Here is a 27,066-nt window from a genome sequence, read left to right on the forward strand (position 1 = left end):
GCTCGCTGTCGCTGCCGGAGTCTCTCAGCTTCCCCCTTCCTACCGCGGCAGCTCGGGCGAGATCGAGAACCAGAGGGACCGACTCCAATAAAAGTTTCCTGAAACAACTACTACCAAAAAAAAAAAAAAAAAGCCCAAGGTGGGGGGAGCGCTCTCCGCCCCTTCCCTCGGTCTCCGCCCTCTCCGGAGCCTGAGGGACCGTTGCAGGTGGACGGCGCCGGGAGCACCGGGTGCGGCGGGCGGCCGTTGCCCCGGCGGGCGGCGCCTCGGGTCCCGCTGCTCGGGCGGCCGCGGCCGGGCGGGTGCTCCTGTCAGCCGGCCGGCCCGGCGCCGAGGGACGCCGAGGGACGCCGAGGGACGCGGGGGACGCGGGGGACGCCCGAGCCGCGGCCCCGCAGACCGACGTGGTGAGCTGCGGCGCTTCCGCGTCGGCGCCGGCGGAGGGGCAGCCCGGGGCGGCGCGCTGGGCCTCGCGGGGTCGGCGGGGGGCCGGCCGGGGGTCGCGGGCCTGCTTCCCGCCGCCCCGGCCGGGCGCCCCGGGCTTGGGCCGAGGAGAGCCCCCCGGACGCACGTGCGCGGCGGAGGGCGCGGGGCGCGCGCGGGGGGCGGCCGTGCCCATCGCCCGGCCCCCGCCGCCCCGCCGGCCGCCCCCGAGCCGCCGCCCGGCCGCCCGCCAGGCCTGCGCCCCGCGCCGCCGAGCGCCCGCGTTTCCGGGTAGGGCGAGGAACCTGTGCGAGCCGGGCGGAGGAGCGGGCGTCCTGCAGCGGGCCGGAATCGCGCAGAGCCGTGCGGGGGGCTGCGGGGGTCCGCGGGGTCCGCGGGCGTGCGTGGGGGCCGCGGAGGGGAGGCGAGTTCGGGGCTGCGTGACGAGTGTGCGCGCTTTTCCACAGGGCAGGGCGCGATGAAGAGCTTCTCCCAGTGAAAGGAAAGTAGGTCGCGGCCGCCGAAAATGCCTTTAAGGGACAAGTACTGTCAGACTGAGCACCACCACCACGGCTGCTGCGAGCCAGGTACGCGCCCCCCGCTCCCCGGGCAGCCCCGCGCGCCCTGCAGCAGAGAGCCCGTGCAGGCGGGGCCCGCGTGGGCCTGCAATCCTGCGAGTCCCGCCTGGGATCGTTTCCGCGGGAGCAGGTGGCAGCCCGCAGCGAGGGGCGCCCTGCTGCCCCCCGCAACAGAGAGCCCCAGCAGAAGGAAGGGCGGACAGGTGCTGCGTGCCAGGGAGCGCCCTGGGGGAAGGCTGCCACCAGCCCCGCCCGCTCGGAGATGGGTTCTGGGTGAAGGCGCGTGTGCAAGTCTCCGAGGAGAAATCAGGCGTCGCCCAGTGCAGCCTTCAAAACAAATGCCTGCACAGAACATACCATGTGCACAGGATCCAGTCTCCTCAGCCTAGAGAAGGATGTAGGTTATTTTGAGTGCAGCTGCTTGCTCTTTTCGTGGAGTTTATGGCAGGGAAACGTGTTTGCAAACTTGAATCAGATTGATAAACGTGGGATAGTTTTTCTCCTGAGAGCCTTGGCAGAGTTTGGGACAGGCGGTCGGGGTCCGGCAGCATCGCTGGCTCCCGCGGAGCTCATCAGGCTACTGCAGAAAGTGGGTGCTTGGCATTTCTCACGTAGTTTTAGGATTGCTTTATGCCTCTGCCTGCTGTTCCTTTTATCACAACACACATGCACTTGGGTGTCATTACCGTAGGATTCTTTGAATGGGCATGGTGAGTAATGGGAGAACAGAAAGGGGGGCACTTGGGCATGCTCGAGAAGGGACTTCGTACTTCAGGCTCCACTACGTCAGGCTGAAATAGGCAGTTCTAGGATGACATCCAGTTTATTCCATTACCCTTGACCTTTTGGCATCTTTTTTTTTTTTTTTAAGATTTAATTATTTTTGTTGGAAAGGCAGAGTTATAGAGAGGCAAGACAGGGAGAAAGATCTTCCGTCTGCTGGATCACTCCCCAAGCGGCCACAATGGCCAGAGCTGAGCTGATCCGAAGCCAGGAGCTTCCTCCAGGTCTCCCATGCGGGTGCAGGGTCCCAAGGCTTTACACCATCCTCGACTGCTTTCCCAGGCCACAAGCAGGGAGCGGGATGGGAAATGGAGCAGCCAGGACATGAATGATGTCCGGATGGGATGATGGCACTTGCAGGTGGAATATTAGCCAGTTGAGCCAACGTGCCTGTGCCCTCAGAATAGACTTAAATTGCATATTTTGTGTGCTTGAAGTGAAGACAGATCTCCTGTTTTATTGAGTGTTGAATGAAGCTGCTGGCATTGAAGAGTAAGGATGTGGATGATGGCTTTTGGATTTAAGTTCCACTGACTCACTGTCATTTGTCCTAAGGGCACTTCCGAGGCATTTAAGTTCATGAGGGCGTCTCATTTAGGGAGAGGTTTCTGTGTATATTCATTGCTTAAACATTGTGTTATTGAATAGCTGTAGGTGCCGGAGAATGTCAAAGGCAAAAGCGATGGATGAGATGCAAAGATAGTTTATGACCATGCTTTTTTTTTTTTTAAAAGATTTATTTTATTTTTATTGGAAAGGTGGAAAGGAGAGACAGAGAGGAAGATCTTCTTTCTGATGATTCACTCCCCAAGTGAGTGCAATGGCTGATGCTATGCCGATCCGAAGCCAGGAGCCTCTTCTGGGTCTCCCGTGCGGGTGCAGGGTCCCAGAGCTTTGGGCCGTCCTCGACTGCTTTCCCGGGCCACAGGCAGGGAGCTGGATGAGAAGCGGGGCCCCCGGAATTAGAACCACCGCCCATATGGGATCCCGGGTGTGTAAGACGAGGACCTTAACCACTGCACCACCGCGCTGGGCTCCGACCATGCTTTATTGTTTTCCACTAGTAACATTTCTCAAGAGACTTTAATCTCTTATTTTAAAAAAAAAGATGTATTTATTTTTATTGGAAAGGCAAATTTTATCGAGAAAGGAGGAGACACAAAGAGAAGCTATTCTATTTGCCGGTTTGCTCCCCACGTGGTCACAACAGCTGGAGCTGAGCAGATCTGCAGCTAGCAGCCAGGAGCTGCTTCCGGGTCTCCCATGCAGGTGCAGGGCCCCAAGACCACAGGCCATCGTCTACTGCTTTCCCAGGCCATAAGCAGGGAGCTCGGAAGTGGGGCAGCCGGGATGTGAAATGGCACCCATAGAGGATGCTGGTGCCTCAGGGCCAAGGGTTAGCTTCTACTCCATCGCGCCTGGCCCCTGTAATCTATTTAGAGATGTTTTCTAAAGCTGAGTGCTCTCATATGTATTGGGTCTTTGTTTTTTTTTCCCACCCGTTGAAAGGGTATCAGATAAACTGCTTTAATATAAAATTTTCTTTCTTTTACTAGAAGGTTTTTCTAATGTAGGTCAATTGCAAGATTTACCAGATCTAAAGCAGTTATTACTTCTTAGCTTTCCTGGCCAAGTTAAGCATTTTGAGAAGGTTTAATTTGGTGGGAAGGTAGAAGTGGTCATGGGGTAGTGTGTTGTCATTATGTCGGGGAAGGGTGTCTGCTGAGAGTCCTGGAGGTTCCCAAGACTGAAAGAGAAGAGGTAGGGGTGGTGGTGTTTAGGTGAAGCTCAGATGGAGGGAAGAGGACGGTGCGATGCTTGGGCAGTTCCTCAGTGAGCTGTCCTGGGATGTGTCCTGAGTTGGATTGAACAGTGAGAGCGGTGTGTTCCTGAGGAGGTTGTTGTACCTTGATGGGGTGGGCCCCTTTTTAGTGAGGGGTGCTGGTTGGTATAGGCCTGGTGATTTGTCGTTGTTGTTGCTTGATTTTTTTTGTTTGTTTCTAGGCCTAGTGGTTTGTGCAATTTTTTTTTTTCCAGGGGCCAGAATGGTGACGGTGGCAGGTTAAGCTGCTGGCTTTAATGCTGGCATCCTATTTGGGTACCAAGTGGCATCCCTCCTACTCTCTGCTGTTGCCGTCCCTGGGAGAGCAGTGGGAGAGACCCCAGTGCCATAGCCCAGCCACGCATGGGGGAGACCCAGATGGAGTCTTTATTAAGTTTTAAACATTTTGGCAAAAATTCTCAAACCTTCCAAAGTAAGAATGATGTGACACCCTGCCGTAACCATTAGCGACCCACACGAGGCCGGTGCTTTTTCTTTTATGCTTTCCCTGCTTCCCCAGGTCCCGTCTAACAAGGCCGGGTGTCACACATAGATATGTGAAGGCTGTGATTCCAGGTGACCGAGAGTTTCTGCCAAGTGTGTTCTTGAACGGATGAAGGGAAGTGTCCTGAAGGCTTAGGGCTGTGTTGCAGGGAACTATTTGTTTCCGGTTTCTAGTTGGTTCCTAACCTGGATGGGCCCAACCTTGGCAGGGATGGTAGGGTGTATAAGAGGAATTAACATGTAAGGGTTTCTAAGACTGGGAGCATGTTTGCAAATGAAGATGTTTTTTTAAATGGAGAATATACCAAGTGGAGGTGCAAGCGATACGAGCGTTGTCTCAGGACGTGCGTGTGTCCTGCCCTAGCGACGGGCAGGACATGCTGCTGCTCTCCCTGGGTGTGGCAGAGCTTTCTGGAGGGCCGGCGTGAGGAGACGCCGAGTCTCAGGAGTCTGTCTGCCCGTGACTGCTCCCTCATCCTTGCTGCTTTCCATCCTCTGGTTAAATGTGTGCTGCTTTTGGAGTCATACCTTGAAGCGTTGCATTCTTCACTCTGAAATTCTTGGTTCATTTAAAAATGTTTTATTTGAAAGGCAGAGGAATTGTGGGGCAGAGCGGGGGCGGACAGGAAGAGCGAAGGTAGATGCTGAGTTTGCATGTGCTGGCTTACTCGCCAGGTGCCAGCAGTCTGGACCGGCCAAAGCCAGGAGCCTGGAGCTGCAGCTGGGCTCTCACGCGGTGGCAGGACCGGGTGTTTGGCTGTCACCGTTGTCCTTTCTGTTGCATCAGCTGGTAGCTGGGGCTGCGGCGAGGCCCGCTGAAATGGGTGCTGGGTGCCCGAAGCAGCAAGTCGGCTGCTGTCCCATGGCGCCCACCTGCGTCCTCACCCTCTCTCTTGAAGCTTACTTTTTATTTTACTAATGAAAAACTGTGTTATTATAATTTGCAAATGATGAAAATTGATATTATTTATTAGTGCATTTACATACTTCTATTCTCTGAAAGATTGAATTCTACTTAGATTTTGAAAATAAAGTTTTCTGGTTTCTGCTGTTAGGCAAGTGGAAATGGATATGAGGTGATAGGCAATTTATTGAGTGCTTGCTATGTCCTAGGCTCTGTGTTTTTTTTTTTTTTTCTTTTTAAAGATTTATTTATTTTTGTTGTAAAGTAAGAGAGGAGAAACGATGGAGAGGAAGATCTTCTGTTCACTGACTCACTCCCCGAGCAGCCCTAACAGCCGGAGCTGAGCCCGGAGCCCAGAGCCTCTTCCGGGTCTCCCACGCGGGTGCAGGGTCCCAAGGCTTTGGGCCGTTCTTGACTGCTTTCCCAGGCCACAGGCAGGGAGCTGGATGGGAAGCGGGGTTGCTGGGACACTATCCTGGGGCCTATATGGGATCGTGGCACATTCAAGGCCAAGACTTTAGCCACTAGGCTACCATGCTGGGCCTGTGTATTTTTTTTTAAGTTTTTTTTTTTTAAGACTTATTTATTTTTATTGAAAAGTTAGAGGTACAGAGAGGAGAAAAGACAGGAAGGTTTTCCGTTGTCTGACTCAATTCCCAAGTAGCTGCAGCGGCCAGAGCTCAGTTGATCCGAAGCCAGGAGCCAGGAGCCAGGAGCTTCTTCTGGGTCTCCCATGTGGTGCAGGGTCCCAAGGCTTTGGGCCGTTCTTGACTGCTTTCCCAGGCCACAGGCAGGGAGCTGGATGGGAAGTGGGGAACAGCTGAGACTGGAACTAGTGCCCATATGAGATGATGGTGCATGCAAGGAGAGGAGTTTAACCGCTACTAGGCTACCGTGCCGGGCCCAGGCTCTGTATTAAGTAGATTACTTGCATTAGCTCGTTTAGTCCTGACACAGCCCTATGATTTAGCTATGGTTTATGTTAAGTCCCTATTCTAAAGGTGAGGGGAGAGAGAAATCAAGGAGTTTAATTTGTCTGATTATATCTAGTAAATACAAAAAAAAAAAAAAAACCGTTGAATGTAGCAGTCTGGAGTGACTGTGGTTGGTACCTGTGTTAAGTGTTCCTAAAATGAGGTGTGTGTGTTCTTTTTTTAAGTACCCCTAAAATGTCTCGTAAGCTAGAACTTTTTAAGGGATGAATTGACTTGGTCCTTTCTCATGTCCACTGAGCACAGACTGGAGGCCTGCAGGAGAGTACGACTCCCTGTAGCTAGCGCAGCAGGTGTCGGGAACACTGAAACTCGCATGGCGGAAGTCATCCTTGTGTCCCGCACGGAGCCGGCGGGCCTGGGCTGTGATGCTCTAATTGCATATTACAAACGAGTAAAGCCAAGGGTCTGTTCTCAGTCACAGTCTTCTGTAGTTGGTTACTGATAGAAAAGCCAGGTTTTCTTTTCAGCCACTTTGTTTCATGTTATTATAATTTACTGTTTGTTTATGCTGTTTGAGGATTAGAAGTAGGGCTGATATCAATCCCTAAAAATTTTCATGATTGGGCCTGACGTGGTAGCCTAATAGCTAAAGTCCTCACTTTGCATGCACCGGGATCTCATGTGGGTGCTGCTTCAAGTCTCAGCTGCTCCACTTGCTATCCTGCTCCCTGCCTGTGGCCTGGGACGGCCCAAAGCCTCGGGACCCTGCACCCACGTGGGAGACCCGGAAGAAGCTCCTGGTTCCTGGCTTTGGATTAGTTCAGCTAAGTCCATGTGGCCACTTGGGAAGCGAACCAGCAAATGGAAGATCTTTCTCTCTGTCTCTGCTTTTCTTTGTAAATCTGACTTTCCAATAAAAATAAATTTAAAAATTTTTAAATGGAAAAAAATTATTGATGATTAAAGCATATTCTTTCTAAAGTAATACATTTCTGAAAGCCTTGGCTCTGAAGTTAGGAATTTGTGAGTCAGACAGTATTACCCTATAAACCCACCCACCCTGTATGAAACTGTGTTAGTATCCCTTAAAAACTGGCATCTGTGTATCCATACATGTCTACATTAAATTTATGCATTTTTGAATCCAAGTGTATATTACAAAATAGATCATATTTTGAAAACTTTGTTACATAACAATTTTCTTAAAAATTATTTTTATTTGAATGGTAGATTTACAGAGAGACAGAGAGATCTGCCTGCTGGTTCACTCCCCAAATGGCCACAGCGGCTGGAGCTGTGTCAGTCAGAAGCCAGGAGCCTGGAGCTTCTTCCAGATCTTCCTTGTGGGTGCAGAGGCTCAAGGACTTGGGGCATCTTTTGTTTCTTTCTCAGGCACATTAGCAAGGAACTGGATCAGAAGTGGACTAGCCGGGACTTAAACTGGTGGCATTGCAGATAGAGGCTTAACGTACTATGCCACAGAACTGGCACCGCTTAACTATTTCAGACATCCTTTGTTGTGCGTGCACTTAGCTCTGCATAATGCATTCTTGTTCTTGTTGCTTAGATTCATTTATTTTATTCAATAGACAGCGTTCCATCCTCTGGTTTCCTCCCATAATGGCTGTAGCATCTGAGGATGGGCCAGGCTGAAGCCAGGAGCTTCTTCCCAGTCTCCCACGTGGTGCAGGGGCCCAAGCACTTGAGCCATCTCCCGCTGCTTTCCCAGGGACCGCTGCTTAGTAAGGGACCAAATCGGAAGTTTGAACTGGTGCCATATAGGATGGCAATGTTACGGACAGCAGTCTAAATCACACCATGGCACCTTTCTCACCCCCGCTTTTTTTTATTTGTAAAAATTTGCTTTATTTGAAAAGCAATCACAGAGAGACAGATGTCTTCGTCCATCTTCTGGTTCACTTCCCAAATGGCCACACCACTCGGGGCTGGACCAGGCTGAAGCTAGGAGCTTCTTCCAGCTCTCCCACATGGGCGGCAGTGGCCCAAGCAGTCGGGCCATCCTTTGCTGCTCTGCAGGGCATGTTAACGGGGACCTGGACCAGAAGTGTGCTAGCCAGGATTCAACCAGTGTCCATTGGATGTCTGTGCTGGTGTTACAGGGGGCAGCTGCACGCGCTGCCACGCCATCCCCTAGCTTATGCTCTCCCATAACTTGATATTATTTGTAATATTTTGTTGTGTGTGGATTTCATAGTCTAGTCCAAGGGGCGAGGGAAGAACCTTTTTTTTTTTTTTAAATCAAGGTTGATTTGGGTATTTATAACGTCGTTGGGCTGTACAGAATTATCAGGGTAACTTTATGAGGTGTTGAGTTTACCTTCTGCCTGCCATTGGATGCCTTGGCAGGGTCTGGCGTGGCCATGCAGTCCTTGCAGGGCCAGCAGGCTGGATGGTCCCTGCTCCTGACAGTGTCTGCTGGGAGCCCTTTAGACACTTGCAGATTTGTTTTAGCTACATACAGTCCTAGAGTACTGCAGCGAATCTGTCCTGTGCTTGTCACATTACTTCCTGACAAAGGAGTTTTGATTTTTATTCTTAATAATTGTCCAGAAAGGTATATCAGATTACCAAGAGGATTTGGGGATGTTGTTAAGGTATGGCTAGGCTATGATTGCTTTAGAATTTTGATTAAATATAGTGACTCCTATTTAAAGGAAATAAAAAAATGTAAATATGTATTAAGTAGTAAGATCTTTCTTTACATTTGAGCTTAGTATTTGGCCTTAAATATACTTAACTTAGCTTTTACTGGAGGCATTGATATATTAGTGCTTTACAGAGATGATGGTGAGTTAATGTGTGTGTAAATGTGCAGATCATTGTGCTTTATAATAAATGATTTAAATAACCCTTCTCTTGTGGGGTTGGGGTGGGTGTTTGTCTTCCATGTAGTTTATATCCTGGAGCCTGGAGATCCTCCTTTGTTACAGCAGCCACTACAGACATCCAAGTCTGGTATTCAACAAATAATTGAATGCTTTCGATCAGGTATGAATATTTTAGGATTGTATTTTTCAATTTTTAAACAATAGAAGTCTTTAGATATAATCTAAAAATATATATGTTGATTTTGTTGGAACTTTTTGATTGTTATATTTTTAGAAAGTGGATGAATAAGCATTGACTTGTTCTAGAAATTACTTTTTACTCCTTAGTATATATTTAAAATGAAATGATTAGTTTAACAGAATAGAAATCCATTGGGTGTATGTGCGGGAAGAGCTCTGTCTGCTAAAAGTCCGGTCTTGGGTTTTGGTGTGTTCTTTGAAAATGCAGTACCTTTCCTGGGTTTCTGTAAGCTGGCACTGTAGACTGCCCATCAGCTGTCTCTGTTCTAGGGTGTTATCACCTTTGGGTGACATATCCTCTCTTTACTGGAGTTTCATTGTCATTAATAGAGTATAATATTAGAAAAAAGACATGTTCTAGTCCTCATGTCCTAATGTGTATTTGTTTAGCTTAATTATTATTATAAGAATTGGTTTTGTACTATGTTTGTGTGGTTGCAACCCAGTGCTTTATTTATTTATTTTAAAGATTCATGTTTGTTTTTAGAAAGTCAGATATACGGAGAGGAGAGACCTAGGAAGAGCCTCTGTCCGCTGATTCACTCCCAAAGTAACCACAGTAGCCGGAGCTGATCTGAAGCCAGGAGCCTGGAGCTTATTTCGGGTCTCCCATGCAGGTGCAGGGTCCCAAGGCTTTGGACCATCCTCTGCTGTTATCCCAGCCACAAGTAGGGAGCTGAATGGCAAGTGGAGCAACCAAGATTAAAACTGGCACCCCGTTGCACTCACTTGGGGAGTGAATCATCGAATGAAAGATCTTCCTCTCTGTCTCTCCTCCTCTCTGTATATCTGATTTTCCGATAAATAAATAAATCTTTAAAAAACAAAAACTAAAACAAAAAAAACTGGCACCCATATGGGATCCCGGCACATGCAGGCGAGGACTTTAGCCACCAGGCTATCATGCTGGGTCATGAATAATTCTTTAAAAACCAAGTAAATCACTTAAAAAATATAAACATAAACAAGTATGAAATTACATCATTTCAGGTTACTCATCATAGTATTGCTTCTTTAACTAGGCAATAAATGGCAAATAAAATAAACCTAATCAAAATTATACTAAGAAAAGTGATATCTTTAAATATTTAATTCCCAAAATTAAATGACAAGGAATGTGGAGACAACATTCTGTAAAACACGTATTGTTTTTTAAAATAGTTCCAGGATCTGTGGGAAAGCCTGGTTTAACTTGTTCATCAAATCTCACTAGAATAAAGTGAAACAGTATGAAAGAATCATATTAGTGCTGAACTGCAAACTTTAGGGAGAAAATCTACAGCAAGTAAATGAGAGTGACTGTAAAAAAAGCTGGAGCCTCGTATGCATCTCATTACAGAATGTCTGTATTATAAAAGGGAAAATCCAAAAGCAGACCATTCTTCTGGAATTCCAGGAACACACTGTCCCTGCAAGCACAAATTTAACTATATTTAAACAGAATTTTACCTACTAATGTGTTACTGTTAACCAAGGACAATTGTCCAAAGCAAAAAGAAATAAGTGCCTAAAAATAATTTATGTATCATCATCTGCCGTAATGATAGGTACTGGTACACAGTAAATATCTACTAAATTAAATATACATAGAAATAATACTATGAGTACTGTAGATGGAAGTCTTAAGAAACAAATGTTGGGAGGTAAAAGAATTTGTTTATATTAAGGGAATTAATATTTTAGAATCTGAAATTTTAAGAAATACGTGCCTTTCTTTGTAAGGGTTGAAAACAAGGGCCTGGTGTAGTAGCTTAGTGCTACTTCATGTTGTATCCATCAGGATCCCATGTGGGCGCTGGTTCCTGTCCCGGCTGCCCCACTTCCCATCCGGCTCCCTGCTTGTGGCCTGGGAAAGCAGTCAAGGACGACCCAAAGCCTTGGGACCTTGCACCTGCGAGGGAGACCTGGAAGCAGCCCCTGGCTTCTGGCTTCGGATCAGCTCAGCTCTGGCCATTGCGGCCAGTTGGAGAGTGAATCAGCAGACGGAAGATCTTTCCTCTCTGTTTCCCCTTCTCCCTGTAAATCTGACTTTCCAATTAAAATAAATGAATCTTATGCTAAAAAAAAAATTATTGAGAGACAGGGAGAGGCACAGAGAAGTCTTCAGTTTGTTGGTTTATTCCCCAGATGTATGCGGCATCCAGCCCTGGGCTGGTTTTAAGCCAGGAGCGTCATCTAGGTTTCCCCGCTGGGTGCCAGGGACCAATCATCGGGGCTGCCTTTCACTGATTTTCCTAGGCCGTTGGCAGGAAGGGAACTGGCTTTCACTACTAAGGATGTAAGTGACCTGGAGTTAGGTCCTGTGTAAGTGTAAGCGCACAAATGGCCTCTCTGCCGAGAGTTGACTCATGTTTCAATTCTGCACCAACTGCATATATGTTGTACTGATGACTGCTTCTGACCCATTTCCTTTGCTTTGTACTTCAGATTTTTGTTTCATATTGTTTTCTTGGCTTTAAATTACAACTTAAGCATCTGTTACTGTCTGCTTGATTCTTAAATTAAATGGGTTCTTCTTTTTGGAATAGGTGACATGGGCCTGTGACTCGAAAGGTAGTAAGGTTCAAAGGGAATACAGTGAAAAGGAGTTGTTACAGTTCTGTCACTCAGCTCCACTTTGTTCAGCAGCTGTGCTGCCTGGCTGTGTGTCCTGTTCCAGAAACCTGTGTGTGTACACACATACGGGGGACCTCGAAACGTATGTGTAAAACACAAGTAAAATACAGGTTTATTTTGATGTGAAAGTGTGTGAAATCCATGCGTAGTGTTTCCATGATACCTGTTTTCCATGAGGTTGAAGGCTCCTTTTCCTGCAGTGTGTTGGTAGCAGACTGTCCCTTGTTGCGGAACTCTGCTGTGTGCAGTAGATTGGAGTGTGGTTGGACCTGAGTCGGTAGGTGGAGCTCTGCCTTCTCAGAGGGTCTGTGAGAGCGGCCGTGGGCTGTGTGCGCTCGGCCCTGGCTCCTGACGCTGCTGGCGCTGTGCCTGACCTGGGGCAGTCTGCCCTCTGCTGTGTTCAGCCTTCAGGATCACATCTGCTACTGTGTCTTCAGTTTTTTTCTTCAAGTTTTATTTTGTTTGTAACTTTAAAAAATTTAAAAAATTTTACGATTCAATTCCATAGGCTCTGGATTTCCCTTATTCCCCTCCAAACTTCCTCCCCTGCCCCCCGAGTTTCCTTATTTTATTACAATAGTATAGGCCTTTATAAGCAGTTGTAAGTCCATCATTCTGCTGTTTAAGTGCGTTCTGACGTTTTGGGCGTGGATAATGGCAGAGAGTCCAGCATCCTGTTGTAAGGATATATTTAACAGTTCCATTGGGAATCCGTCTTTGATCTGGAAGTAGAGATGCATACTCTATCACGGTTGCTATACAGCCCCTTAAAGGAAGAGCCATAAAACAAAATCAACAGCAGGAATGAAGTTTAAAAAATTACAGTGCCATGAAGTTAAATGACATGCAACGAAATGACCAATGTGTCACTGAAGAAATGAAAAAGAAAATAAAAAACTTTCTTGGAGAAAATGATGCTACTGTATGAGTCAGTGAAGAAATAAGCTTTTGAAGAAATGAAAATAAAAAACAAATTATAAACAAATATACGAGTTATAGCAAAAACACTGCTGAAAGGGCTATTGATCTTAGTTTTTCTTTCTCTTTAAACCCTCCTAAAACCAAAACAAAAATTTAAATAACAAATGAAAGATGTACCATTTTTAGGTATTAACTATCTTTTAGATATTTATTTATTTTTATCGAAAGTCAGATATACAGAGGACAGTTTCCGTATAGCAATTTGATTTTCTTAAGTTTCTTGCTTTATGTTTGAGTTCTTGCAGGGGTGGGGGATGTTGGGACTGTGGGCCATGTAAGGCCTTCAAAATCATTTGGTCTGGGGCTGCCAAGTCTTGCATGAGGGGCTTGAAATTCAGTAAATCTGTAGCAGGCTAATTCTCTTTAAAAGTTGCTAATTTGTAGGGCCCATGAATGACATTATAAATGTCCAAATGACCATTGGCAGAAAAGTTCTCCCACCCTATAATGGATGGTATTAGAAGTCCCTTCAGGAGTTTTTTGATAAGAAACAAATTTGCATGCACTGTTGGGTTAGATGTTACAGTGAGCAGTTGTTCTGAGGAAGACTAAACTCAGGTGAGTCTGTAGCAGCCAAGTGCTATTTGTATTGATCACCTGTATGGATAAAAACGGGGCATACGCCTTACCCTTTGAGGGTTGTGTTTTGGCTTTGTTTTGGTATACTGACTGGTGGTGTTGGCGTCATGGTTTGTGGAATGTGGTATCCCATGAAGGTGCTAGTCTGAGTCCTGGCTGTTCCAGTTCCCATTCAGCTCCATGCTGCTGACTGGGAAGAGGGTGACAGATGACCCAAGTGTTTGGGCCCCTGTTACTCACACGGGGCACCCTCCTGGGTCAGTGCTGGCAGTTCAGGCACTTGGGGAGTGGAAGATCCAGCTCTCTCTCGCCGTTTCCATCTTTGAGTGACCCTGATTTTGAAATAAATCATCACTGTGAAGATACTGTCTGGTGGTCCATGTAAGCAACAGTAGTGAATTATAAGATAATTTAAAAACCTAAGGCAAGAAAGCAATAGAAGAAAAGGTCTAATTGTGAGGAAGACAGCGGATCTGTTTCTCAGGATCAGGAGGTGTGGAGGAATGATGTTATCTGATGATTATGTGTCTTGGACGATAGGAACTTGTAGTTAGGCATGGCTAGTTGGCTGTGGCCACTTTTAAGTGAGCGGAATAATCAGAATGATAGCTGATTGTTAGTAAAGTGATTATATCCTTATGGACAAATATAAAACTTTTGCTTAATTTATTTTTAATTATTTCATCTCGGGAGGGAAGGTTTGCTTTACTTTGTTTTGTTTCTTTGTTAAAGACCTAATAGGAGAACCGGGGAGAGCAACTTGCCTGTCTCCACCATCTGTTGGTTCACCCTTACACGGCTGAAAAGGCCCAAGGCTGGAGCTGGGACCAGGAACTCCATCCGCGTCTCCTTCCTGCAGCAGGAAGCTAATTGAGGGGACCCGGTGGCTGCCTTCCAGGCTCTGCATAGAAGGAGCGACAGTCAGGTGTTGGAGTGGGGTCGAACCCACGCACTCAGCCAGCCTGTAAACCATGAGGACACATGCCTGCCTTGGGAACTTTAAATGGTGGTTGAGAGCAGCAAAGGAAAAAATTGTTGGGTTTTATAGAAATCTCTATTTGTGGGTAAAACTAATTTCCTTTTTCTCATTTGTAAAATGTTATTAGGGTAGAATTAGAAAATCTTTTAAGACAATTTTGAACTCCCCTGTTTATTTCAGAAGATTGTTACATTTGTCCTGAGGGCTGGGAGTTCAGTGTGGATATCAAAGATATGACTGTGTTCACCTGGATTTCCAATTTAATATGTATACAGAAAAATAATTTGTTAGAAGGTAGGGGGATGACCTAGTTCAGATGTACAGAGTCATATGGGCGTATACTTGAAGGGTTTTTAAAAACAGGAAGTGCCAGAGAATTTTCCATGTACCTTTAGATTTGAAGAGTTAGCATAGGGAGGGAGAATGAGGTGGCTGGGGGATGCACATGTGTAAATGAAGCCTGCAAAGTGAGGGAAAAAGAGATAATGGGTGTCATCTACAGAAGTGAAGGGAACTTGGTGTGTCTATAGCTGTGTGTGTCTGTGTATTGAGGGGGAGCATTTGTGATAGAGACAGATAAGTTTTAGGTGTTTATTCACAGTAAATAGATACTTCCTACGGGATGTAACTCTGTGACTGTGGCTGATGACGAGCCCTTTGTTGGCAGTGTCCCAGCCAAGGGAAGGCAGGAGAGCCATCGCCTGTAACCGTGCGGCTGCCTTCTCTGTGCTTCACTCAGGTGCCTGCCTGGCCTCCTAGCGGTATGCTCTTCATTATACTTTGCTAGCTGGCCTACTGCTGGGGGTGGAACAAATAAGAAATTAATAAGGTTTTTTGTATGATAAGATTGAGAGAAGCTGGTAAACAAAGGAGAAATCTACTTTATGGCGATTTGTACTCTTGGCTGCTTTCTCTGTGTATAACTTGTGATTTACTATAACATGGTTTAAATCTGCTACCAAGTACTTTGTATTTAAAGCTTCAGTTAAACCTAGTTTATATTATTTCTGTGTTCTTCAATATTGAATGATTATTTTTAAAGACAAAATTCAATCTGTAGTCTGGGTACAGCAGGCTTACAGAATCAGTGTGCAGAATTTCTTCTGTTCCCACTGGCGTTGATAAACTTGCTTTCCTACATTTTTTCCAATAAAAATTCAAGTGTATGAATGAAGTTTTCTGGGACTTAGGTTTACATTTTCTTTTCTTTCTATATATATATATTTTTAAGATTTATTTACTTTTATTGGAAAAGCAAATTTTTAGAGAGGGAAAGACGGGGAGAAAGATCCTCCATCTGCTGGTTAGCTCCCCAGATGGTCACAATGGGCTGGAGCTGAGCTGATCCAGAGCCAGGAGCCAGGAGGTAGGAGCTTCTGGGTACCCCCATGAAGGTGCAGGGTCCCAAGGCCTTGAGCCATCCTCTGCTGCTTTCCCAGGCCACAAGCAGGGAGCTAGATGGGAAGCAGAGCAGTAGGGACATGAACTGGTGCCTACAGCGGATGCCGGCACTTGCAGGCAGAGGCTTAGCCTGTGAACCATGCTGGCCTACTTGTCCTTTCTCCCTTCACTCCTCCCTCACTGCTTGCTTCCTTACTTCCTTCCTTCGTCTCTCCCTCCCTCCTTTACTATTTATGTGTTTATTTACTTGAAAGGCAGAGTTACAGAGAGGGTGAGAAGGAGAGGTCTTCGGTCTGTTGCTCACTGCCTTGAGGGCTATAATGGCCAGAGCCAAGCTGAAGCTAGTGTGCCAGGGACTCAAGTACATGGGCCATCTTCCGCTGCCCTTCTGGGCACATTATCAGAATGGAGTGGCTGGGACTCAAACTCATAGCCCTATTGGACACTGTTGCTGCAGGTGGTGACTTAATGAGCTGTGCTGCAATGCTGGCCCCTCATTTCATAATTCTTCAAGATGAGTTTTACCTCCTTATGTTATACAAGCTAGGTAAACCAAAGTGCAGAGATTGCATAGCTGTTTAAGATAACATCAGATTTGGAATCTGACAATGAAGGTCTGAGAAATAGTTTTCTTTTGCAGTAGAACTTTGAGGGCTGACCTGTCTTAAAAATAATAATATGGTGCACTCTAAAAATATCATGTAATTGTACTACAACTGATTGAATAATTTGATTGAAATATTTTTATAGACCCTACTGTATACTATTAAGAGAGCTAATTGTCGGACCTGGCGGCGTGGCCTAGTGGCTAAAGTCCTCGCCTTGAATGCGCTGGGATCCCATATGGGCGCCGGTTCTAATCCTGGCAGTTCCACTTCCCATCCAGCTCCCTGCCTGTGGTCTGGGAAAGCAGACAGGATGGCCCAAAGCCTTGGGACCCTCACCCGTGTGGGAGACCCGGCAGAAGCTCCTACGTCCTGACTTTGGACCAGCTCCGCTCCGGCTGTTGCAGTCACTTGGGGAGTGAGTCATCAGATGGAAGATCTCTGTCTCTCCTCCTCTCTGTATATCTGACTTTGCAATTAAAAAAAAAAAAGAGCTAATTGTAAAACTTTTGGGTATTTTCAGGGCAACTAGGTTATTTCTTTATGTCAGTATTTACTTTTTTAAAAGAAAAGGTTTATTTATATATTATTTGAGAGAGTTAGTGACAGAGAGGTATTCCAGTCCCTGGTTCACTCCCAAAGTGGCCGCAGTGGCCAGAACAGGCAAGGCTGAAGCCAGGCTAGGGTTTTTTTTTTTAAATAAAGTGGAAGTTTATTCATTTATATTACACACACATACACATAAACATGTACATCTGCAGTTGTATTTGCCCTGTGAATTCCAGAATCAGGTTATGTGTCTAAGATAGGAGTCCAAAATGGAGAGTTCTCTCTGGTACATGTCTCTGTTGTGAATGATTCTGGCCAAGGTTTCTATCACCTTGTGGCTCTGCATCCAGCTGGTAGTTGGGGAAAAAAAGGGAACCAAGAAGTAGCAATTGTTTAAAAACCTTCATCTAGAGGTGGCACAAATAATTTCTACTCATATCTGTGAATGGTGTGGGCATGCAAAGTCAGGTGTTCCACAGCACAGGAGTGGGAAAAGCAACCATGGATGGGCAGTTGCTTTCCAGAGGTGGTTGGTTACAACTCGGTGCCTTTAAAATGAGACTGTGAATTTTGTTTTTTGTTGTTGTTTTGTTTTTTTTTTCTTGTTTTGCTTCTTTTCTTTTTTTTTTTTTTTAGGATTGTGAATTTTGAGTATGGTTAGCTGTATGGTATAATTTTGAATAGTCTGGGATTCCCCTCCCCCTAGTGCCCACCCCCGACTGCTTTTCCTCATATTGGCACAACAGTGGGTTTTGTCAGCGGATAGCAGGGGCCAGGCACTGTTCCTAGGCAGCCAGCTTGAACAGGAAGAGGAGCGGGCGCGACATGGGCCAGTGTAGGATGTCGGTGTTGCAAACAGCTATGCCACACGCTGGCATTTCATTGTCTTTTTCTTTTTTTTACTTGAGGAAACTAAAGGCACATTAATAACACAGTGCGGATCAATTTTATCAAGTTGCTTATATTAAAAACCTGTAGGAGGTAGTGTAAGAAAAATCTTTGTGTATTTTGTTCCTGGTGGATTAGATTACTGTTGTCTTTCTTTCTACCTTTTGATCTTTGATCATGAAGCTTGGATTCACTGATTGGCCAGCACTGCTTGAGCAAATCCTGATTGAGTGTTATCAGAGCTGAACTGTTGGCGAGATCATCAGTGGAGTTTATAATCTAGTAGACAGTGTAACAGTAATCACATCAGTGCTTAATTAATTGCAGCTGTGTTAAATGTTTTATGTTTTATGGGAGACAGACTTTGAGTAAGCAAATCAAAATGATCTCTTAATTCAAAGCTTCCCTCCAATAGCACTAAATATCCATAATCTCATATTGGCCGGGAACCTAAAGTAATTGAAGCAGAATTTAAGGAAACGATATGGGAAATCCTATGATAAGCTTAACGTTCTTCAAGGAATTGAGGGAATACGCTTGGAAATTTTATTTTCTTCCTAATGCAGAGAGGGGCTGGCTGAGCTGGCCAAGGTGCTTCACAGGAAGGGGGATATCATTTCCTGTCCTTCTCCAGATCCGTTACGGGACGTTAATGTGGCTTTACTGCTACTTTTTGTTGAAAGGTTCAACTGGATGTCACAACCACTACCTGGGGGTGTCCCAGGAATCAGTTGGTTGAAATAAAAAAAGTCATTCTTAGCTGTCCCAGTTTGCATCGATCGTAGCTTTTTTGCTAGGACTTAGTTTATATTTAGAACTTAGTTCTGAAGGTGGTGTGGTATGGCTAAGCTGAGCTTTTGTTCTGATAGAATAACTGCTTCTGGATTGTCAGCCGTGGCTCCCCAGCTTCAGAGTGCATGTGAAAATTCCCTTTTGTGTTAAATTTTCCTATGTTTTTTCCTCAGGAACTAAACAGCTTAAGCATATTTTGTTAAAAGATGTGGACACTATTTTTGAATGCAAATTATGTCGCAGTCTCTTCAGAGGATTACCAAATTTAATTACACATAAAAAATTCTACTGCCCACCAAGCTTACAGATGGATGACAGTAAGTTTTATTAGTATATTCATTTGTGCCTTTTATTGCTAAGTGTTGTTATACTGTGATTATATATTTGCATTACAGTAGTATCAATATTATAATAATTTGATAATGAACAGAATGAAATACTTAATCTCATGCTCAGTTTCATAGATACTTGGTGTTTTTATGTGACTTTATTTGAAAGGAAGATTTACAGAGCGAGTGAAAGAGGGAGTGAGCCTCCATCTGTAAAGTCTGTGTATAAGTGTGTGTCTTCCAACAAATTAATTCAAATTTTTTTTAAAGATTTATTTATTATTTTTATTGGAAAGGCAGATATACAGAGAGGAGGAGAGACAGAGAGGAAGATCTCCATCTGATGATTCACTCCTCAAGTGAGCGCAACGGCCAGTGCTATGCCGATCTGAAACCAGGATCCAGGAACTTCTTCCAGGTCTCCCACAAGGGTGCAGGGTCCCAAGGCTTTGGGCCGTCCGCAACTACTTTCCTAGGCCACCAGCAGGGAGCTGGATGGGAAGTGGGGCTGCCAGGATTAGAACTGGCGCCCATATGGGATCCCAGCGCATTCAAGGCGAGGACTTTAGGCGCTAGGCCACGCCGTCTGGCTAATATTTTATGTATCTTGAGTTGTGAGAACTTTGAGTTGCCTTAGTTAGTCTGGAATAACGAGATAAAACCGTGAGATCCTGTTTTTACTGTTTAGGACACCTATATGCTGATGTTTTCTCTAAAGGCACTTGAAGAAGCAGAAGTTACTCTGCTGATCGCACCGTTCCTTAACAGTGGTGTGCTGGGTTGAGAATTTAAATGAAGGCAAATTTTAGTTTGTTGAGTATTAATTTTTATCTTCATAAAATATGAAGGAGTAATATTCTTATAAAAATAAATATGAACCAGTAAAGTGATAAATGTTAAGGAAGAGGTTCAAATATATTTCCAAATAGCAACCTAGAGTAAGCTAATTATTCCAGATTGAAGTAGTGTTTCTTTTTTCTTAACAGACCTTCCTGATGTAAATGATAAACAAAGCCAAGCCATAAGTGATCTCCTAGAAGCCATCTATCCAAATATGGACAAGCGAGAATATATTATTAAGCTGGAACCTATAGAAACAAATCAAAACGCAGTGTTTCAATATATTTCAAGGACCGATAATCCTACTGAAGTAGCGGAGTCAAGCAGCACTGCTGAACAGACTGAAGTTCAGATACAGGAAGCTAGCACTGAGCAGTCTAAAACAGTAGCAGTTACAGACACCGATGTGGAAACTGAACAGCCTCCTCCGGTTGAGATTGTTGCTGAAGAAGCCACACCTGCAGCGGATGAGCCGCCTCCGGAATCCTCGGCTGACGTGGAAACCTCTGACAATTCTGATTTCGGTCACCAGTTGATATGTTGTCTTTGTAGAAAAGAATTCAATTCTAGACGGGGTGTGCGTCGCCACATAAGAAAAGTGCACAAGAAAAAGATGGAGGAACTAAAAAAGTACATTGAGACACGGAAGAATCCAAACCAGTCCTCTAAAGGACGCGCTAAGAATGTTCTGGTTCCATTAAGCAGGAGTTGTCCCGTATGTTGCAAGTCATTTGCTACGAAAGCAAATGTGAGAAGGCATTTTGATGAAGTTCATCGAGGACTAAGGAGGGATTCAATTACTCCTGATATAGCAACAAAGCCTGGGCAACCTTTGTTCTTGGACTCTGTTTCTCCTAAAAAATCTTTCAAGAATCGAAAACAGAAGTCATCTTCAAAAGCCGAGTACAATTTAACTGCATGCAAATGTCTGCTTTGCAAGAGGAAATATAGTTCACAAATAATGCTTAAAAGACATATGCAAATTGTCCACAAGATAACTCTTTCTGGAACGAACTCTAAAAGAGAGAAAGGCCCTAATAATACTGCCAACAGTTCGGAAATAAAAGTTAAAGTTGAACCAGCAGATTCTACAGAATCTACAGCCCCTCCCATTACCCATCCTCCACAGAATGAATTAAAGGGGACAAATCACTCTACTGAAAAAAAGAACACACCGGCTGCCCAGAAAAATAAACTGAAACAAGACTCCGACAGTGCTGCATCGCCTAGTCCGGCGGCTACGGGCGGCCTGCAGAAAACCAGGAAGCCAAAGCTTTCAGCTGGCTTTGACTTTAAGCAACTTTACTGTAAACTCTGTAAACGTCAGTTTACTTCCAAACAAAACTTGACTAAACACATTGAGTTGCACACAGATGGAAATAACATTTATGTGAAATTCTACAAGTGTCCTCTTTGCACTTATGAAACTCGTCGGAAACGTGACGTGATACGACACATAACTGTAGTTCATAAAAAATCATCTCGCTATCTTGGGAAAATAACAGCCAGTTTAGAGATCAGAGCTATAAAAAAGCCTATTGATTTTGTCCTAAATAAAGTGGCAAAAAGAGGCCCTTCAAGGGATGAAATGAAACATAGCGAGTCAAAACACGATGGCACTTCTAATTCTCCTAGTAAAAAGTATGACGTAGCAGACGTCGGTATCGAAGTGAAAGTCACAAAAAACTTTTCCCTTCACAGATGCAATAAATGTGGAAAGGCGTTTGCCAAAAAGACTTACCTTGAACATCATAAGAAAACCCATAAGGCAAATGCTTCCAATTCACCCGAAGGCAACAAAGCCAAAGGCCGAAGTACAAGATCTAAGGCTCTGGTCTGGTGAGGAACAGTTAACAGAGTTTTGCTTTCCCCTTTCCATCGAACTAAAAAAGCGTTTGACCATAATTGATAGCTGGGGTTCATTGTCACCTGTGTGTTTCTTAGGGCAGTGGAAACTGCAAGAGTATTGTGCGTATTGCCTTTAGCTCTTCAGTGACCTTTAATGCAGCGGCTTGGGGACAGAAATTAGCCTGCCGAGCTTACCTTGCCCGGACGCTGCAGTGTAGCTGTAGGTGGACGGCACAGCCCCGGTGCTCTCCTGCTCATGCTGTGAAGTTTATGCATTTTACGTTGGCTTATGTTTACAATAGAAGTCTTCTGTTGAACTAACTTTGCACAGGTTTAATTTGATTGATTTAGTCTACTAATGAATGCATTTTAGAAAAGTTAAAATATATTAGGATGACTTAATGAGGGCAACAATTATAGGAAAATAATATTTTGAGGCACTGTAATTATTGTAAAAATTAATCTGTGATGGCTGAATAAAGTTCTGTACTCAGAGAAAGAAACTATCCCCAAGTTGAATTTAGAATGATTAGTGATTACTTTTTTACTTTAAAAATAGTGCTTCCAGGTGAAGGAGGACAGGGGATGCAAACAAAAGCTCTTTGGGAGGGAGTGTGTGCCTGTTACTGTACTCAGTTTATAACTACGGAAAAATGGTTAATAGGTCCAGTATTTTTTTTCCTTTCTTTTAGTGATCACCTCAGCAGTTATTTAAGTAGGGAAAGTCTTTTTTGATATTTGTATTTTACATGAAAAGTAAAATACCTATTTGTAAGAAGAAGATACTTTCTAGGAGGCTTAGAGCAAATTGAGATTTCTGAAATGCAATAAACCATAATGAGTAGACTCCCTGCAGTTGTTTTGAAAGTATGTATTTTAAAAATTTACCTTCAATGCCTGTGTCCCTGACTTTAAGGCATTTAGTGTAGTTAATACATACTAATTAGTTTCAGGGTCAGGTCCTAAAGCAAAATGCTTAGTTTGAGTGCTGAATAGATTAAATGCTGCGATTTGATTATCACACTTTTTTAATTGTATAGAAAATTTAATATAAATCTATCCTCTTAGGAAGTCATTTACTGTTGTATGATTTTAAAAGCAAGGCTTTATTGGTAAACTCAAAAGTATTCATTTATTCCCATTTCTCCTCAGATAACGTCAAGTGATGTACGGAAAGGGTTGGAGTTCATTTTTGTGGAAAGACTTTAAGTTGGTGTTAGAACCACTAAACATCTTCACATGGTACTATGAGGAAACAAAGAAAAATATTCTCATAAGTTCTCAACTGTAACTGCTGTTTTCTGACTAAACTCACAGCCATCTAACCACTCGATTCAGTGCCTGCTCCAGCACTTGGCAGTAGCCGCGACATTATTTGTCGTCATCACAGGCCATCCGCTAACCACCTTGACCTTGTGCTTTTGGTCTGCAGTTTCTACAAATAGTTGCAAATTTTGTTTTCCAAGCAATTTGTTATTAAAGGGATCAACACCCTGAAGAAAGTACCAATTTTTAATTGATAAAAGACTTCATATCTTAATAATTTCAGTTTGGGTTCACTTTATTGGAAACAAGTTTTATCTGGATTGTACATAAATATATATATATATATTATAATGATTTTTTAGTATATGATAGAAACAAAAGGCAAATTAGCATCAATACATTATAAATATTTAGCTTACTAAATATTTGTAATTTTTACATCCATTTATTTCTAACTTGTTCTCTAGCACTAAATGTTCAGATATTCTCTAAAATATTTACTACAGGAAAAATCTAGCTCATTCATGAACGCTTCATTAGATTTTTTTTTTATTTGTAACCATCTGAAGATTTTGTGGAAATTAAACATTCCCCAATTTTTCTTGAAATTTTATACAAAGCACTTTAATGATAGATGCAACTTTATTTTTCAGTTTCTATTTTTTTAAAAGAGCCACACCCACTTTCTAATGTTGATGTGGAAGTAGTGCACAGCTTGCTGGTACTTGGTGGATGCAGACAATCTGTGTGTAAGCACTTCTCACGAGGCGACTTTGTTCCTTTTAATATCGCTCAAGAAGGAATACGAGCGGATGAACCTTGATTTCCTCTTCCAAGAAATATCTTAAGTGACCATTTGATAATATTTGAACCTGACTGTAAAATTTAGACAATAATGAGTTCCTGGCATTTTTAAAAATCAAGACTTTAGGAAAAACAGAAGCACATCTATCTATATGAAATTTGGGGCAAACTTCTGTGCAGTAATATTTTGTATTTTTTAGGGAATCTTATTTTTAAGAAATTTGTGTCAGATTCAAAATTTAAAAGGAACAGCATAAAATATACCATGTTTTTATACAGGTTCACACTTGTACTTAGAAAGGACCCTGTCCACCTAGCTACTTTTTGTATAACGTTTAAAAATGTTGGGGATCCACAGGTCATAATAAAATGCTTTGATAGATGAAAAAACTTACCCTTCCCAGTGCTTTGCACTAAACATATACTGTGAACGGAACTAGAGAGCCTGTAACTGTTGCTGGAAATGTTCTCTGTTGAATGTACGTGTTCTTGTTGGGAAAATGTTGGAAAAATGTGATGGAAATAAACTAGACTCAAAGTTATTTCAGCTAAATGTGCTTCAAAAAGGTGCATTGGTTGAAATGTAAATGTTTTATTATCGAATTTAAGCTTACTCAGTGACTGTGAGCAGCTACACTTGAATTATATCCTGACAGTTTTATTTCTAAATAATAGAATAATAATTTCTCCTTAATTTAAAAACAGATTTACTTTTCCACAAATGGTAGATTTGTACCTATAAGCCTGACTATAATGACTAATAGTATATTATATTTAGGGAACTGAATGTGTAGGTGGTATTTCATTTATAAACCATCCTCATTAGTTGCACATTATTAAACCTGTATGTTTGACTTTTGCAAGGTGTTATCTTTTATGCATTCCTGCACACAAGACATATTCCAAAGATACTTTTCCAGACTTAAGTACCTGTAACCAGTGAAAAGATAAGAGGGTTTCTAAAAAGCAGTGGGGTAGGTCTTGCTGAATTTTCTCTTCTGCTTGTTGCCTGCTCAGCTTTACTTGCTGAATACTGCAGGGAAGGTGGGGAGATTGTTGATGCTGGAGGCAGGAAGCCCACTCGCTGAATTTCCCTGGCTCCAGCTACCCATATTCTACCAAACCCTTGCCAGTATGACTGCTTTGTACTAGTTCCAGAATTTAGAAGGGGAAAATGAGAGTGCCACAGACTGTCAGAAAGATTTCTCCTGGATCATGTAGAAAAAATAACAGCATGTTAGAACTTGAATTAGAAAGGCCTGGAGATACTGGGAACATTTTATCTTGATAACCAAATCTGTGGCTATCACACACAGGAGCAGCAAGGGCTGAAGGGGGCAGCTTAGCAAGGCAGGACCCACTAGAAGTGCCTGTCCTCTCCTGTCGGGGCTTCAGTTTTCCTTTTTGATTAGTGTGACTCGAGTGCTGTCATTTCAGAGGCTCAAACCTGGGCCCTTGAGAATATGCCACACCTGTCAGATGTGTTCTAAAGTAAATGTGTGGCATTTTGTTGTAATGAATAATGAGCAGATAAAGAATTAAGGCTTACTTGGGGCTATATAAGTCATATCTACCTTTGTTGCCACTTTATTGATTAAATTTTCCTGTAGGATTTCATTTTTTTTTCTAATGATATCTTCATTTGTAAATGTGGAAGAGGAGAGAGGTGTAGCTTGTGGCTTAACTTTCTGAGTTTGGATAGTGCAAATGATCTAGAGGAGACGGGTGGCTGAGGACTGGCATTGGGCAGGTGTTCAGTTAGTGTACATGTAGATGTTCCCCCTTTTTTTTTTTATTATATTGCATTATGTGACACAGTTTTTTAGGCCCTGGGATTCTCCCTTAGATGTTTCTTGAATACGCAATTTTTGTTGTTGTTTATGGCTGTTTTCTCCCTTGCTACCGAGAAAAATTTGTGAAGAATATATCAGTTACCCATGTTTAATTCTTAGGCTGTTTTTGTGTATATGAGCCAAATGTTTTGGTTGATAAGGGTTACATTTTTTGCAGCTTTTCTGTATTAGAGGAGTATGTCCTGTTGCTGATGGGGTTTTCTGCCTAGTGTGCTTTAAAGAACATCTGGATGCTGTGGCCAGGGGTCTTGCAATTTTTGCTGTGGGAGGAAGGCATTTCCCTGTGTGTTATAGCAGATATCTATGGAAATAGTGTACAAGTGGATGCCATTCTCAGTTGTGAAGTAGCAAATGATCTCTTCAGACAGCATGAGGACTGAAAGAGAGGGACGTTCCTAACATTGTATAAGTTTGGCTTCTAAGTTTTCTTCAGTGACCTATGGAAGTTTTCTAGAACCTTAGTTTGGAATTGTGAAAGCTACTTTTTTAATGGAATCCCTAGACTACTATGACTGATTTAGCCATGACACTCATAGTTGATCTGAAATGGTGCCCTAAAATACATACCACATGGTGTTGGCTATGCTTTTAAACAAAATCCTTGTGTATTCTGTTATTTCTCTTTTTTTCTGACTTTTATAAAGCGTTACTTTTTTAAGGAAACAGAAATATAAGTGTATTTCCACCTGCTAGTTCACTCCGCAGCTGCCTGTAGTCGTCAGAGCAGGGAGTACCACCCAGGTCTTCCTCCACGTGGGTAACAGGGAGCCAGTTCCTTGAGTTACACTGCTGCGTTTCCCCACTCCTCCCCGTCTGGAGTCACAAGCCTGAGGCAGGAGCCGGACTCAGGGACTGATGGGGGCTGCAGGTGTCTGCCCCCGCCCCTGACTTTAAGAGCTTGGGATTGAAAAGGAGCAAGGGTCTGCAAGTTCAAGAAAAGCTGTGTTGTTTCTAAGGCATTAGGTACATAGTAGAATGCAGAATAAAAGTAGATTTTACTCACCTAAAATAATTGTTTTTTCATTTCTCCTGTTAATTTCTTCAACTCCCCTCTCCTCCACCACCACCACCACCAAAAAAAAAAAAAAGCATTTGATTTGAAAGGCAGAATGACAGAGACAGGTCTTTCATCTGCCGATTCACTTCGCACACAGCTCTCACGGCAAGCTTTGGTTGAAGCCGAAGCCAGAACCTGGAGGTACACCCTGGTTTCCCATGGGGGTGGTGGGACCCCAAGTGCAGGTGTCGCCTTGGGCACGTTAGCAGAGAACTGAACTCCAAGATGAACCAGCCTTCTGATAGTGTGCAGCTTAGCTGGCTGTTGCATAGAGCTGCCCCTAGGGTCCTGCTCCTGAGTCATCTCTGAGCTTCCAGCTCTTCTTGCTCTTTTGGTTAATTAACAGCTGATTAATACCAAGATAGCTCTATCTGTTGTGGGGAAGTTAAGATGTGGAAAATGCAGTTTACTTCCCCCAGAATCTTGAATTCTTTACTCTGGATTTGGAAGATTAATTTCCTGGCTGCTTTTACATACCAGTGTGACACCACAGACAGAGAGGAACTTAAAGACCTGAGTCTACTTGAGTAAAACATTGTGCTGTGAGCGCCCACTCAGCGGTTATATCCCTGGTGGTATATGTTTAATATCAGAGACTGTCTTGCTAATTTTTGTACAGTGCCTCGAATATTTTCATGTAT

General features: G+C 43.7%; 1 protein-coding gene across 2 annotated transcripts; it reads left to right on the plus strand.

The window, feature by feature from the left end:
- Positions 1 to 290: 290 nt before the first annotated feature.
- On the plus strand, positions 291 to 25,292 carry ZNF800 (zinc finger protein 800). 2 transcript variants are annotated; one of them, XM_041002000.1, is made up of 6 exons: positions 291 to 407; positions 891 to 1,010; positions 8,863 to 8,958; positions 18,602 to 18,745; positions 19,744 to 21,436; positions 22,598 to 25,292. In XM_041002000.1, coding segments are annotated over exons 2-6 (1,995 nt in total). In that variant the 5' UTR covers positions 291 to 407; positions 891 to 949; the 3' UTR covers positions 22,599 to 25,292. The 2 variants fall into 2 exon arrangements, with proteins under 2 accessions (XP_040857934.1, XP_040857933.1); XM_041001999.1 differs by having other exon boundaries at positions 19,744 to 25,292.
- Positions 25,293 to 27,066: the final 1,774 nt, after the last annotated feature.

Source organism: Ochotona curzoniae, unplaced genomic scaffold (assembly GCF_017591425.1).
Source record: "Ochotona curzoniae isolate NIBS_2020 unplaced genomic scaffold, NIBS_Ocur_1.0 scaffold_2476, whole genome shotgun sequence".
Classification (NCBI taxonomy): domain Eukaryota; kingdom Metazoa; phylum Chordata; class Mammalia; order Lagomorpha; family Ochotonidae; genus Ochotona; species Ochotona curzoniae.

What these genes read in the sequence shown, in the direction of transcription:
- ZNF800 (XM_041001999.1), top strand. Translation starts at nt 950, where the DNA reads ATGCCTTTAAGGGACAAGTACTGTCAGACTGAGCACCACCACCACGGC. An exon ending in AATTGAATGCTTTCGATCAG is followed by an intron (nt 8,959 to 18,601) that starts GTATGAATATTT and finishes TTTTTTCCTCAG; the next exon opens with GAACTAAACAGCTTAAGCAT. An exon ending in AAGCTTACAGATGGATGACA is followed by an intron (nt 18,746 to 19,743) that starts GTAAGTTTTATT and finishes TTTTCTTAACAG; the next exon opens with ACCTTCCTGATGTAAATGAT.